Genomic DNA, 12,690 nt, shown 5'->3' on the forward strand with positions numbered 1-12,690 from the left:
AAAATGCTTTTTATGAGGATGAAACACTTAATTCATGATCAAAAAGAAACATTACGCTTTTGGTCTCCCTCCTCCAAGGCAATGTTTTTGTGTCCTTGCTCACCAGCTTTATTGCAGTTAGGAGGGGGTTAGGCAACCCAAAGAATGAAACAACAGCCCCTGTTTCAAACTGCAGCAGCCACTTCAGTGACCCTGAACTGCCACCCAGGCACACGTGTGAATGTGAAAAGCAAGTGGGTTGCAGGGACAGAGGTCTCACCCTGTGAAAGCTGTGAGGAAATCAAAAGTGGCAAAAAACTGCTCAAATTAATCATCTTCCACCTGTAGCCCCTGCAAATTGCCAGGCAGAGCTAGACTCTAGCAAGGTTTGGAGTGCTTTGGTGTGTCCTGGCATGAAAGTGATCAAATAAAGTATAGTGTGTGTTGATGGAAAATGGATACCAAAGGAAGAAGGGAATCATAGGAGACAGGGAAGTCTCTTCTCACCTCTTGCCTCTTTCTATCCCCAGAAGTCCTCATGAAGAGAAATGCCTGCCCTGGGTTTACACCTGACACCTCCCCACACATCCACCCCTTCCCTCACTCTGATCCATTCTGTGGAGTTCATTGGTTAAACTTAAGAGGAGTCCCAGTATCAATCAACACAGACCACAAAGAGATGAGCCCTATACAGTGATTAGATTATAAATCTTACTTCAGGGGGAAATTTGAGAATTGTATCTTTCAAGAGTTTATAATTTACTCTAGCAAACCACAAAACACTAAATATAGGCAATGAATGTTAAATTAAAAAAGCAGGAGGCATGAGAGCCCAGGGATCAATAAACCATGGGCTCTGGAGCACAGGGATACTCTGTAAGCCATAAACTCTTGGCAATCTATGGCAAACACTGAAGGCTAAACCATCAGCCCTAAGCAATAATCACTAAAGGTGGCTGAAAACCTGGAAATGCTGCTGCTGGTGTTTTACAACTTTTTTTGGAGGTGCAGGACACGACAGAGAACAGTGGGTTCTGGCTGTCAGATAGTGGTTTTGAGAAGTTTTATATGCTATTACACCTAGACTTTATTAACACCCCATGTGGGGAGGGTGAGTACTGGATCTCTGGCACAGCACCAGCTCCACTGATGGCATCGTGGTCCCCCCACATATTTTCCACATCCCTTTGTTGGAATGGGTGATGAGCAACAGCCAAAGGTCTGCCACAGCTGGAGAAATGCAGATTTACCACCAGAGAAGATTCTTCTGGGGTGCAGGGGCCACATTTGCCACAGGGACCCAAAGAGACAGAGACTTAGAAGTGGAATCTCCCACTTTGATGAAGAAGCTTGATGGTCCTCTATATTTATGCCTGATTTTCATTAAATTTTTTATTTGCCCAGCTGGCAGCCCTTTCACACTGTTTAAGTGCTATTCAGCTGACTGCAGAGGGGACAAGGCCTGACTGCTGAAAGTCAGGAGACTGGTCTGTATTTTTCAAAGATGATTCAACTTCTCCTCCAGGCTATCCTTGATGTTCTTATGCATATAAAACTTCTGCAATTTCAGAGGTGCTGACAGCTAATCATATTATTATATTATTCCTAACATCTGTATTAAACATTAATTAATTTCTCTCACAACATTCCACAGTGTACACCATTATTATTATCATCCTGTAAGGCCTAAGCTGTACCATATGCATATGTGAATACTTTCTTTCCCTAAGACATTAGTATATCCATCAGCATGATGATGGAAGACAGTATTTTCGAAGCACTCCATAAGAAGTCACCATTCCCATAAATGTTGTATTTGTGAATATTCTGTTTCCTGAATATGTTTGAAAATTGCATAATGAGTGTGATTCCAATGCTACACAATTTCTATTGGAAGAATAATTATGCCCTTGTAGGAATATGTGGATTTTGAAATTCCAAAGCAAAAACTCCTGAGAGAGAATGAAGCCTATCTCCAGGATGCCTTTCACTATATTTGACATGCACTGGTAGGAAGTTCTTATTTCAAAAACTTCAAGGAATACTGCATTTATTACATTAAGAGTGATAATACTTCAAGAAGACACTTAATGCTACAGTTGTAACCTAAGCTGTTCTCATTTATTACTGCCACTGTGATTGATACAGTTTGCACTCTGTAGCATTCATAACAGTGTAGTCATTAACCAGGACTTTGATTCAGCTATTTTTATAATGCTTGCATAAAAGATGCAAAATGGCAAATCGGAGATAATTATAATTAATTGCACCAGCAAGTACTAAAGCATCCGTAGCCAAAGAAAGCCAGCATCTTGCAGCAACATGCTTAGAACAAAACAGGTAAAAATAAATGTAAATAAGATACTATATTTTGGATGAATGCATAATAGAGGAAGTTCTTATAAATGACAAGGCAACAGTGCCATCTTGAGGTTACTAGAGAATTAAAGAAAGAGGAAAGCCACAGACAGTGCTCTCTCAGGGCATTTTACTTTTAAATGCAGAAATGTGTATTCCAAGAGGAAAAAAAAAACCAAAAAAACACTCTCAAGCCATTTTCTTACCTTGGTCATGTTAAAAGCAAAGCATTTGTAAACACCAGCCCTTTCACGAGATGATTAGAGGGATGGAGCATCTCCCCTATGAGGAAAGGTTAAGAGTTGGGATTGTTCAGCCTGGAGAAGAGAAGGCTTTGGGGTGACCTAACTGTGGCCTTCCAGAACCTGGAAGGAGCCTACAGGAAAGATGACAGTCTGTTTACAAGAGCATGTTGTGGCAAGACAAGCGGAATGCCTTTTAATGGAAAGAGAGTAGGTTTAGATTAGATCCTAGGCAGAAGTTCCTTGCTGTGAAGGTGGTGAGGCACTGGATACAGGTTGCCCAGAGAAGTTGTGAGTGTTCCCTGGATGGTCCCTGGCAGTGCTCAAGGCCAGGATGGAACTCTGAGCAGCCTGGTCTAGTGAAGTGTCTTGTCCATGAAGGTTGGAACCAGATGATCCCTAAGGTTCCTTCCAACACAAACCATCCCATGACTCTATATAGAGTATGACTCTATGATTCTTTCATGAATCAGTATTTATTTTCTTGGCTGCTTGCTTTCCTCCTTTCCCTGATAGCTGCATTTTACAGACAAAACATTCTTGAATCTTTTGTATTTTTTCCACCTGTACTAACACCACTGCGTATCTTACCCTTTAATGATTTATGGGTTAAGCCATGAAGATCCACATGAAGGCCAGAACTGCATTGCAGTGCATTGCAGTGGTTGAGGCACAGGACAGAAAAACCTGAGTGTACAAACATGGTGACAGAACAGGGATTTCCCTTCCACATGCGTGTGAGAAGCTTCAGAAATATTAAAGAATGCAGAGCAAAGCTGCACTGATCCACATGGCACATTCCCACCACACCTAGTGCTGGGGAATGACAACCAAAATGTTGGTAGTTTTAGGTTAGCAAACTAAAGAGTTATGTCTAATTCTTTTAACCAAAGGTTGTGGTGAGAACAGCAACCACTCTGCAAGCAAATGCTAAGTTCTGGGTTAAGAATCTGCTAGAGCACATCTGTTATTGGCTTACACAACAGAACTTTATCTGCAAATCATAGAATCATTTGGTTTGGAAGAGCCTGTTAGGATGGATGATCTAGTATGTCAAATTAAGTTGATGTTTCAAAGTAGATTATCTCTTATGAAGTAAAAACAATCTAGAATATATCCTCAGAAAACATTCATAGCCCAATAAGGAAACAAATGTTTTGAAAGCAAGCTGTTTTCTAAGAATGTATGTTTTATGGCATTTCAATCCAGAGGAAAAAATCTTTCTATAAAACATATGACAGACACTACAGTTTCAAAGGATATCATAAAATTAACGAGTCTGAGTGCATGAAACTTACACCACTTTAAGTAAGTAACTCCTACACCAGCAGAGAATTGTTGAGGGTAAGATGAAGATACATCCTAAGCTTCAAGAAAATATGGACTTACTATTTAAAGAACGCTGCCCCACCCCAAAGCACAGATGCTGATATGATGGATGGTGTCCCATTCTGGCCAGCAGTCTCAGGGGCTCAGTTTATGACACAGTTTCAAGGCAAAGCAAAGAAGGTGTTATTTCAAATGCCGTGCAGGCCTTGTAGGAGGATGGACAAGGCATTCAGCTGCTCAGGCAGAAAGGAATATAAACTCAGAATTATCTTATTCTGACCCATCCCACTCATTAGTCAAAACAGAACATTAAAAGTAACCTGCCTGGATAGGCCACTTACTTAGTAGGAAGAGATGCATAAAATCTTTGTGCTCTTTTGATAAAAAATATTTACAAGTGCAGAAAAGAAGGCACTGTTTTCCCACATATACAGAATATAAATACTTCCTTTATCAACAACTGTGCATTACATACAGCATAATTTTTAACCTACAGACTGTGAATCTCTGTACATTTTTCACGTGAAAAGTTTTTCACATCAGATTTTGAACAAATCATTTATATATACTCATTCTTTATATTTTCAGAAGAGTAAGTATGGTAAACAGGAGGACCAAAATATTTTTCTTTAATAATACAATTAATTCAGTTTGTTTTATTTTGTATCAAAAGTACCTATTTTCATAATATAGCATACTATGCATTTATCATAAACTACCTGTCTAAACTAAGAGTTTGTACAACTGTTAAAATAATTTTTCAGTAGGTTCTAGCTTAAGAGAGGGAGGCACAAGTATCTGCCTATACATTTAATCTTCTTTTCAAAGATAAATATATGTTACAGTTTCAACGCATGCCCAGGATTTGTCTGCTCTTTAGTTGATAGCTTTTTTCCAGTTCAGCCAGTGCTTGAGCCCGTAGATTTGCAGCATATAGACGGCTTTTGAGATCAGAGTTTTTCCCTTTGGAAAGGAAATAGTTTTCCATGTTATGAGGAGGCACAGCTTTCTCTTGACTTCCATCAAGGAGTGAGCTCTTCTTGGTTGAAGAAAAGGGAAGCGCGAGTGCGTTATCTTAAGAAATCAAAAAGTACTGCATTAGTGCATCTTCCAGCATTTATTGCTTTTAACCCCGGCGCCCATTTTGTCATCTACCTATGGCTTTAAGTGATCTAATTTCATGCATCTCAGTTAATAGCAACAATTCTTTCCTATTTTTTGAGAAAAAAATTGAAAACAAGTATTTTAAATGATGGTGGTAAAAGGATATATGCAAGAGTAGTTTTTAGGGTGCATCTCCCAATACCTAATGAAATATTACTTGATTAGAAGACATGATGTTTCTTCTGAAGGACAGGAATTAAATAAATAGTAACATAAGCTAGTTCCAAAAGAAAATGAGTTTTCAGAATGAATTTTCAGCTTTTCAGCCTTTTAATTTTTTTCAGCTACTGAAAAAAGCCTTCTTTGCTTCACAGCGGGGCACAGAACCTGTACAGTGGTCTTTGTACTTTACCCATATTGTTCCAACTCTATCCTTGTATTAAGTCACTGGGGTACAAATTAGGCTCTGACTTCATGAGTAATGAGTTTAGGCGAATTAAAAATTAACAAGCTACTTTCACTGCAGCCTCCAGAACAGGAATTTTTATAGTGTAGCCTACAGAATGCTACTAGCAAAAGGCAGTTAATGACTCAAGAGTAGAAAAACCACCATCAAAAGCGTTATAACAGCTGAGCTGCCTTGCATAAGAGCCAAATTCACAAATGTAAGGTATGCTTTTTATTTAATCAAAGGTCTAGCTATTTTAATCTTAACACTGAAGACTTAATTGTCAATTTATGAGGCCACAGCAAGAATGCAATAAACACAAAAGAGCAAGAAGGAATTTTAAAAGCCAGCAAATATTACAGCATTTTTTAGCTTCATTAGCATAAGTCAAATCTGTTTTAACATTAAATGGTTCACGAAGAATCAGAAAATCCCTCCAAAAATAGTGCCCTAGACACTGCCCTGTCTTAAAAACTAGGAGTTTTGGTATTCCATTTTACTGTCAAGTGAACCACCCAATGGACTTCTAGGAGAAGTTAGGGATCTAAGAGATGTATGAGACGCAATCCAGCTGTGAAAAATACAGCAATATTTGAGCAACTGAAAATACAAGCAAGCAATCTTGGTACCACTATTGGAGAAACACTTGGTCCATTTGTATGAGAATAGGCACAATTTTAGAAACAGTGTTATAAGAGCACCATGGAATGAAATGGAAGAGCAGGAAATCACATGTTCTACAGATATTGCAAGATTTGGTCAATTTTGTAATAACTATGTTCACTTTGCTGCATGATTGAACTTGAGGTATTAACCACCCAAACTTGTTTTGCCTATCCTCAAAAACTAATATGCCTGGTAAGGTCAAAATATCATGTAAAGGGGGTGGGAAATGCAGAAGAGAACAGAAGTAAGAGCTGAAGCTCATTTGCCTTCAGTCATGCAGTTTTAGATGCGACATCAGAAAGCCAAAAGCAAGTTTATTCTCAAATTCTTTAATGTGTCAATGTCACACAAGATGTTGAGAGACGGATGGAATTCTCAAAGTTGACAGAAATCTTAGAAACAGCTCAAGGAGCCCTCACTGTCTAGGGGCATTTAAACTTGTGTCCTTTCCTGATCTGATAGGCATTTCTTGAAAAAAAAAAAAAGCTACTTCAGTTTTATTTGCTTTGGAGGCAGTGACATGCTTATCTTGCTTTATCAGACTCAACTAAATGAAGAGTGTTACTGCATGTTAAAGAGTGTTCACACATTTTTGCTCTAGAATACTACCTCTGACCCAGCCCTTCACTATTCCTACCACTATTTAAAAAGGCATTTAGATGCTTGAATATTATTTTTAATAATAAAAGATAGGAGCAATTAACCCATGATACCTTTATGATAGCAAAAATATCAACCAAGGGCAAAGTGAGTATAAAATACTACTATAAAACAGATTGGACTAGAGGCAGTCAGGAAGTATTTTAGTACATTTTCAAATGTGAGTTTCTTTCTTTCTATAATAGCATTGTATATTCTTCATAGTTTGTCACAGCTGGGTCCCTTGCCACAAATAATACTTCCCATGTTGAAGCTTTTGGAAGTTTAATGAAAGTTGAATTTATTAGACATGTGCAACTTTATTAAAATTAACTAAATCAAAGGTCTGTAAAAAGACATCCATACATAAAATGAGTGCAGTTCTGAGACAGGTCTGGGTTACAAGGAGGCACTTCCCTTAGCTCACCACAAGAGCCTATTTTCCCAGACAGCAAAAGACTGCAGTGCAAACAGTGCTAACTCAGACTTAAAGTTGAGCATCGCTCATTAAGTCCTTTTGCAAAGCAGAAAATCAAAAGTCTCTTCTCAACTGTGCAGCCATAACTGGGCTTTGCTTTGCCCCAAGGGGACTGTGCCAAGCATGCTGAGCACCAGGGACTTTCCTGTGGTCACAGCAGCCTACATTGACCTGTGCAAGTGCCTTCTTGACTATTTGCATACCTGGACCTTCCGCGCATACTTCCTGCGACATCGGGCGGGGATTGCATCTCTTCATCAGGCTTTCAGCTCTGGTTTGGGAAGAGAAGTTTAAGCTTTTTGTTGTAAGACTGTAGAGTTTCTAATATAGACTATTATAGGTTAGTAAGATACCTAGCAAGTTTGTCCTCTGCCAGTCTCTCCCGAACACAGAGTTCCCGTTCTCTCTCTGGAAGTAGAAATACGGTAGTATGCAGTGTGAACATGTAAATGTTAGAGTGACTGTGCATGGTGGGCTTCTCTTACAGGGAAAGACAGCAGTAACAGCCAGTCAGATGCACCCACACTTCTGATTCTATGGCTCTAAACAAAGGTAACTGCTGTGTAGATACACCATTATCAATGCACTAATAAAGCACAAGTACTCTGAAATGCCCGGCATGCTTCTGTCCCAAACTCTGATGTGTCTGCAACAACAAAGAGATAGCAACTTTCTATTCGGCACACTAACTCATGGCACACACAACACCAGATTTAAATATTTATATACCAGATACTATAATTCAGCTATGACTAAACACCCTGCTTACAACAGTAGCAGCTGTTATTCAGGCTCAGATAAAAAATATGTATGGTTAAAAACTGTATTGCAGAGCCTACTGCACATGCAGAAAGATATTTTATGTGAGCAGGAAATGCCAACACCTGAGGACCAGCTACCTATAGACTCACAGGTAAGCTACCTGTGGAATGCAGCTTTTATAAAGCAGTCGACAGTTTACTCAAAGATTTTTTTCTCCAGCATCAGGCTTGCCTTAGGTTACATGTTAGTACAGGCACTGTTTATTTACACAGTAGGTGAAAAGCAACCTACACTTCACAGTGCAGACCCTACATTTCTGTATACTTTCCTAACTGCCACTCATGTTTAATAATCTTCACAAACCAGACTTCCATATCTAAACTGCCAATTTTATCTTAGTAACTTAAAACAGAAGCTAGTACAGTGGAGCATTCTTGGTTTGGTCTTTAGACACAATTCTAATGGTGAATGCAGGACTACAGTACGCTAGTGCATTAAAATGAGGGTTGTGAAAACTGTCTACTTTTTCTTCCTCCAATTGAGCCAGAATCCCATTGCCACCCACTTCCCAAAACGGAATAGCATACGCTCCAGACGTTGTTCTCTCTCTTTAATGGCTTGCTCTCGCTCCTGTAACTGTTGCTCCTTCCGTTTCAGCTCATTTATTGCAGCTTCTGAGTATTGTATCCTTTCTGGCTCCCATGGTTTCAAGCCTCTTTTATCAAAATTCAGTTTTTGTTCTTCTGTCACCACAGCTTCTATCAAGGGGTGCTGCAGAATATCTTCAACAGAAGGTCGGCAGTAATCCTAAAGGAAAGCCATTACCAACAGGTCGTAAGAAGAAATATTTAAGGCCAGAGGTTCCCAAGCAAGAGCAGCTGAGGTGCTACTGAGTGAAGGAGAGATTGGAGGAAAGTGGAGTTAGGAAAGAGTAGCATAACCTTTAGATAAAAGCAAAGGGAGGAGGCTGCTACCAGCCTTCAGACACAGAGCTGCAAGATTGAGTCTCCCAGCCCAGGGACCCTCTCTTTGCAGAGTCAGAAGGGGGTGGGTGAGCCTGAAGAGGCAGCTGTCACCAGATTCCTCAGCTAACACTCTGCTGAACAATCCATGCCTGCTGGAGGCTTGGGTGCTTATTACAGCTTTTTTGTCCCATGCCACATTCTTCTCAACATCCCCACACCAGCCGTGGGGAAACAAGCTATATATTAGCCACATAAAGCAAACCCCAAAATGAAGACAAAACAGCCCCTTCCAGCCTCCAAACACACTGGAACCATTTTAACCTTGAAATTATAAGGCCTCAATAAGCATGCAGTCAGGCAATCCCATGTAAGCCAATATTGGGGCAGCATTTGGCATCCTGGCATGACACTTAAGCTGCTGCCTTTATTTCAGGCACTCAGAGCACAACTCCTCCCTCCTTCCTCTACAAGTGACACTGCGAGTGACAAGGTGATAACAACCACTACTTCAGGTTGGTTTGCTTCATAATTGAGAAGAAAAACTAGTATTTCAGCCCTAGCTCAAATTATAGGTGGAAGAGTTAGTAATTGGTTCTTACCTTTACATTCAGCATCTCCCTGAGAAGGTTGTTCAGCTCATCTGAGTAACGATATGGTATTCGCCTGAACCTCCCTTCCCTTATCTTTTCTGCCAGTTCCTTTTGGTTGCAAGCTGTAAATGGAGGCCTGAGGAACAAAATTTTTCTTGGATTCTTTCACTAGTTTTACAGGATTTATTTTCAGAGAAAAAAAAACTATCAGACTATGAAAAAACCCTGCAGTCAAGGTTTGTTTTGACTACCTAATGTCAAGACTGATAGAGAAATACAAATCTAGGCCTAGTCTCTGAAACCTTTAAGCTTTCATCTATACAGAATACATAAGCACACCTAGATTAGCAGTCATGTTTCCACATTTGTTATCACACTACCATACTTACGAGAGAGCACATAATTCATACATGAGGCATCCTAGTGACCAGATGTCAGATTTTTCATTGTATGACATGTAATTCATTTGTTCCTAAAGAAAGAGAACAATCTTAGGTTTATTAAAAAAGACATGGTTCCACTATTGCAGGATAACCAGCACCTTTTCAAACCTGAAACAAATCATTGCATACTGGAGCAACTTCTAATATTCCACCTTAATTAATATCCAAATGTACTCTTACTGGAAGGATTTTAACTATTTGTGGCAGTACTACACTGTAGAAGACTGGAGTGTTGCATCAGCCTTTAATTGATGCAACTCTATTTCAGTCAAAATTAATCTTTTCCACACAAAGTGCCCTGTATCAGGGAAATAAGTCATTCCTGCTCATTTCCACTACAACTTAAAATCCTACCATTAGGAGGATTCAATAAGCTCTTTACCTTAAGGGCATGAAGCATAAAAGCTCTCTAACTTCCCTGTTCCTTTTCAGGAACAATATACTCCAACATCTCAAATGTCACAAGAATATAACAAAACTTACACAGTGAAGAGCAACTGTAATTAGAAGAAAGTTGTGTGGGGAAGAAAGGAGATGAAAATAACTGCAAAACAACCTTGTCTCCAGAAAATACATGCTCTATTAAAAAAGCCACCTGCATTTATGACCAATAAGGCTTCATTAAAACCTCCCAAGCATTCATGGACTCTGAGACCAACACAGCACACCTTGGAGGGACAAAAGGGAAGATAATGTCTAGAAGGGAGGTCTTACTGGAGACATGTAATATGGAGTGCCAACAAATGTTGTGGCAAAGCTGGTGTCATGGTGCAGTATCCTAGCCAGTCCAAAATCTCCAAGCTTCACGTTCTGTTTGCCATCTAGAAAGACATTTGCTGGTTTCAGGTCACGGTGCACAGTTACTCCACCATCGCTCCGCCTGTGACACTCCTTCAAGGCCAGTGTTAATTGAGTCAACACCCGGAGAACAAAGCTTTCGTCCAAGAAATGCCTGAAAAAATGAACACATTGTTTAATGGATTTTCTGAGCACACATCAGTTTGATTAGTCACTGCCAGTTTTGGTTCCATAACTTTTTAATACTACTATCATAAAACATCACTGAAATAACCACCATCAACAACAGGCATCTATTATTCTACTTTTTAAATGGATTTTTAAAAAATGAATCACTGCAAATATATTAGAAGACATTAAGGCTTTCATTGCAGAATCCCTGCAGTAGTTCCTTTCTCCCCCAAACCATCTAACAAACACATAGCATTTTCACTACTTACAACACAGATATCAATTTGTGGTGACATCTGCTCCTTTGATCACTTAAGACAATACGTTGTCACCTTTTAACGATGAGCAACATATAATGACAGCCAAAACAGGGCTGATTTTTAATACAAACTACCTTAAATGAAAACACTGATGCTGGCAGGCAGCTGCAGAACTATTTTAGATTACCCTCAAAGTAAAAGAGGTAGTGTCATGTACCTATTTGACCTAAGAGTGTGAAAAGTGACTCTATCGACTTGATATCTATCCAAGCTATATATATAGGCAGATAAAACAGCTTTTCACATTGTGTTCAAAGTCACTCCTCCCTTTCACGCATTTTGGTATTCTCAAAGCACAGGGTCCCAGGAGTTTTACTCATGGGGGAGGCCAGAACCAACAGACCGAGCTGCCTGTCAAAAAGAGCTGTGACCTCCTGGTTTATTTTCTCAACCCATTCATAGCCAGAAATCCCTCAACAGCTTCTGCCTCACAGGAGAGCTCTGTGTTTTTCATTACTTCAGCACCAACATCCAATCCGCTGATGCATTCAACAGCACAGTTTCCACGGCTGTTATAACTTTGTACAAAACCTTCCACATTCGAGAAGCTGGGTCCAAAGGGTTAAACCCGGAACTGCTCAGAAGTTACAAAAGAAGTTTCCCTTCTCTCTGGGCTGCCTAAGGCATTCGGCAAGCACACTGCACGTGCCTTTCCTTGGCGCACTTGGCGATCAGGCTGGCCAGGTCTCCCCCATCGCAGTACTCCATGACGATGTACAGGGTGGTGCTGCTCCTGTCGATGATGCGATCGTAGTAGCGCACGATGTTCGGGTGCCGCAGCTCCCTCAGCAGGTTCACCTCCGACACGAGCATCTGCTTCTCCGACTCCGTCATGGAGCCATAGTCCAGCTCCTTCCATACCAAGATCTGCGGAGGCACAAACACCCTGGGGAGTGACTGAGGGAAGGGGGGCGGCCAGAGCCGCTCGCCCGCGTCTGGAGGAGAGCCGCCAGCACCGCGCAGGGACGCACGGCAGCACCAAAGCAGCGCCGCCCCCTCCTCACCTTGCCGTCGGCCTTGCGGCGCACCTTGCGGCACTTCCCGTAGGAGCCGGCGCCGATGGTGAGCAGCACCTCGTAGTCGTCGGGGCGGCCCGGCATGGCAGGCAGCGCACGGACCCCGCCGGGCCGCGCAGGCCGCCGCGCTCGCGCCGCGCCGTTCAAACGCACCGCCCCGCCCGCCCATTGGCCGCGCCGCCCGCGCGCCCCGCCCGCCCATTGGCTGCGCCGCCGTAAACAGCGGCCGCGAGGCCCGGCGGGTACGGCCGTTAGCGCCGGGGGCGGGGCCCGCGCGCATCGCGAGAGCGGGGCGGGGCCGCCCCTCACTCACCCGCCCGCCGCTGAGGGGGGCGCCGTCCGCGGCGTTTCCCTCGCTTCCTTCACCTTCTTCCCTTTCCAT

General features: G+C 41.6%; 1 protein-coding gene across 2 annotated transcripts; it reads right to left on the reverse strand.

Annotated features, from left to right (window-relative positions):
* Nucleotides 1-4,337: 4,337 nt before the first annotated feature.
* On the reverse strand, nucleotides 4,338-12,488 carry NEK2 (NIMA related kinase 2). Of its 2 annotated transcripts, none has more exons than XM_056487380.1 (9): nucleotides 12,297-12,488; nucleotides 11,942-12,159; nucleotides 10,718-10,955; nucleotides 9,950-10,032; nucleotides 9,570-9,696; nucleotides 8,593-8,812; nucleotides 7,597-7,651; nucleotides 7,447-7,514; nucleotides 4,338-4,982 (listed from the first exon to the last, which is right to left on the reverse strand). In XM_056487380.1, the coding sequence occupies exons 1-9, from the start codon at nucleotides 12,390-12,392 to the stop codon at nucleotides 4,756-4,758; spliced, it is 1,332 nt and encodes a 443-aa protein (XP_056343355.1). In that variant the 5' UTR covers nucleotides 12,393-12,488; the 3' UTR covers nucleotides 4,338-4,755. The 2 variants fall into 2 exon arrangements, with proteins under 2 accessions (XP_056343355.1, XP_056343356.1); XM_056487381.1 differs by lacking the exon at nucleotides 4,338-4,982 and adding an exon at nucleotides 5,953-6,594 and having other exon boundaries at nucleotides 12,297-12,481.
* Nucleotides 12,489-12,690: the final 202 nt, after the last annotated feature.

The sequence above is a fragment of the Oenanthe melanoleuca genome, chromosome 3, assembly GCF_029582105.1.
Source record: "Oenanthe melanoleuca isolate GR-GAL-2019-014 chromosome 3, OMel1.0, whole genome shotgun sequence".
Lineage (NCBI taxonomy): Eukaryota > Metazoa > Chordata > Aves > Passeriformes > Muscicapidae > Oenanthe > Oenanthe melanoleuca.

Excerpts from the sequence above, each read along its gene's own strand:
- NEK2 (XM_056487380.1), bottom strand. The coding sequence starts at position 12,392 with ATGCCGGGCCGCCCCGACGACTACGAGGTGCTGCTCACCATCGGCGCC. Across the intron at positions 8,813-9,569 it reads GGGAGATGCTGAATGTAAAG|GATTACTGCCGACCTTCTGT; the intron begins GTAAGAACCAAT and ends GCTTTCCTTTAG. Across the intron at positions 7,515-7,596 it reads GCAGAGGACAAACTTGCTAG|AGCTGAAAGCCTGATGAAGA; the intron begins GTATCTTACTAA and ends TTCCCAAACCAG.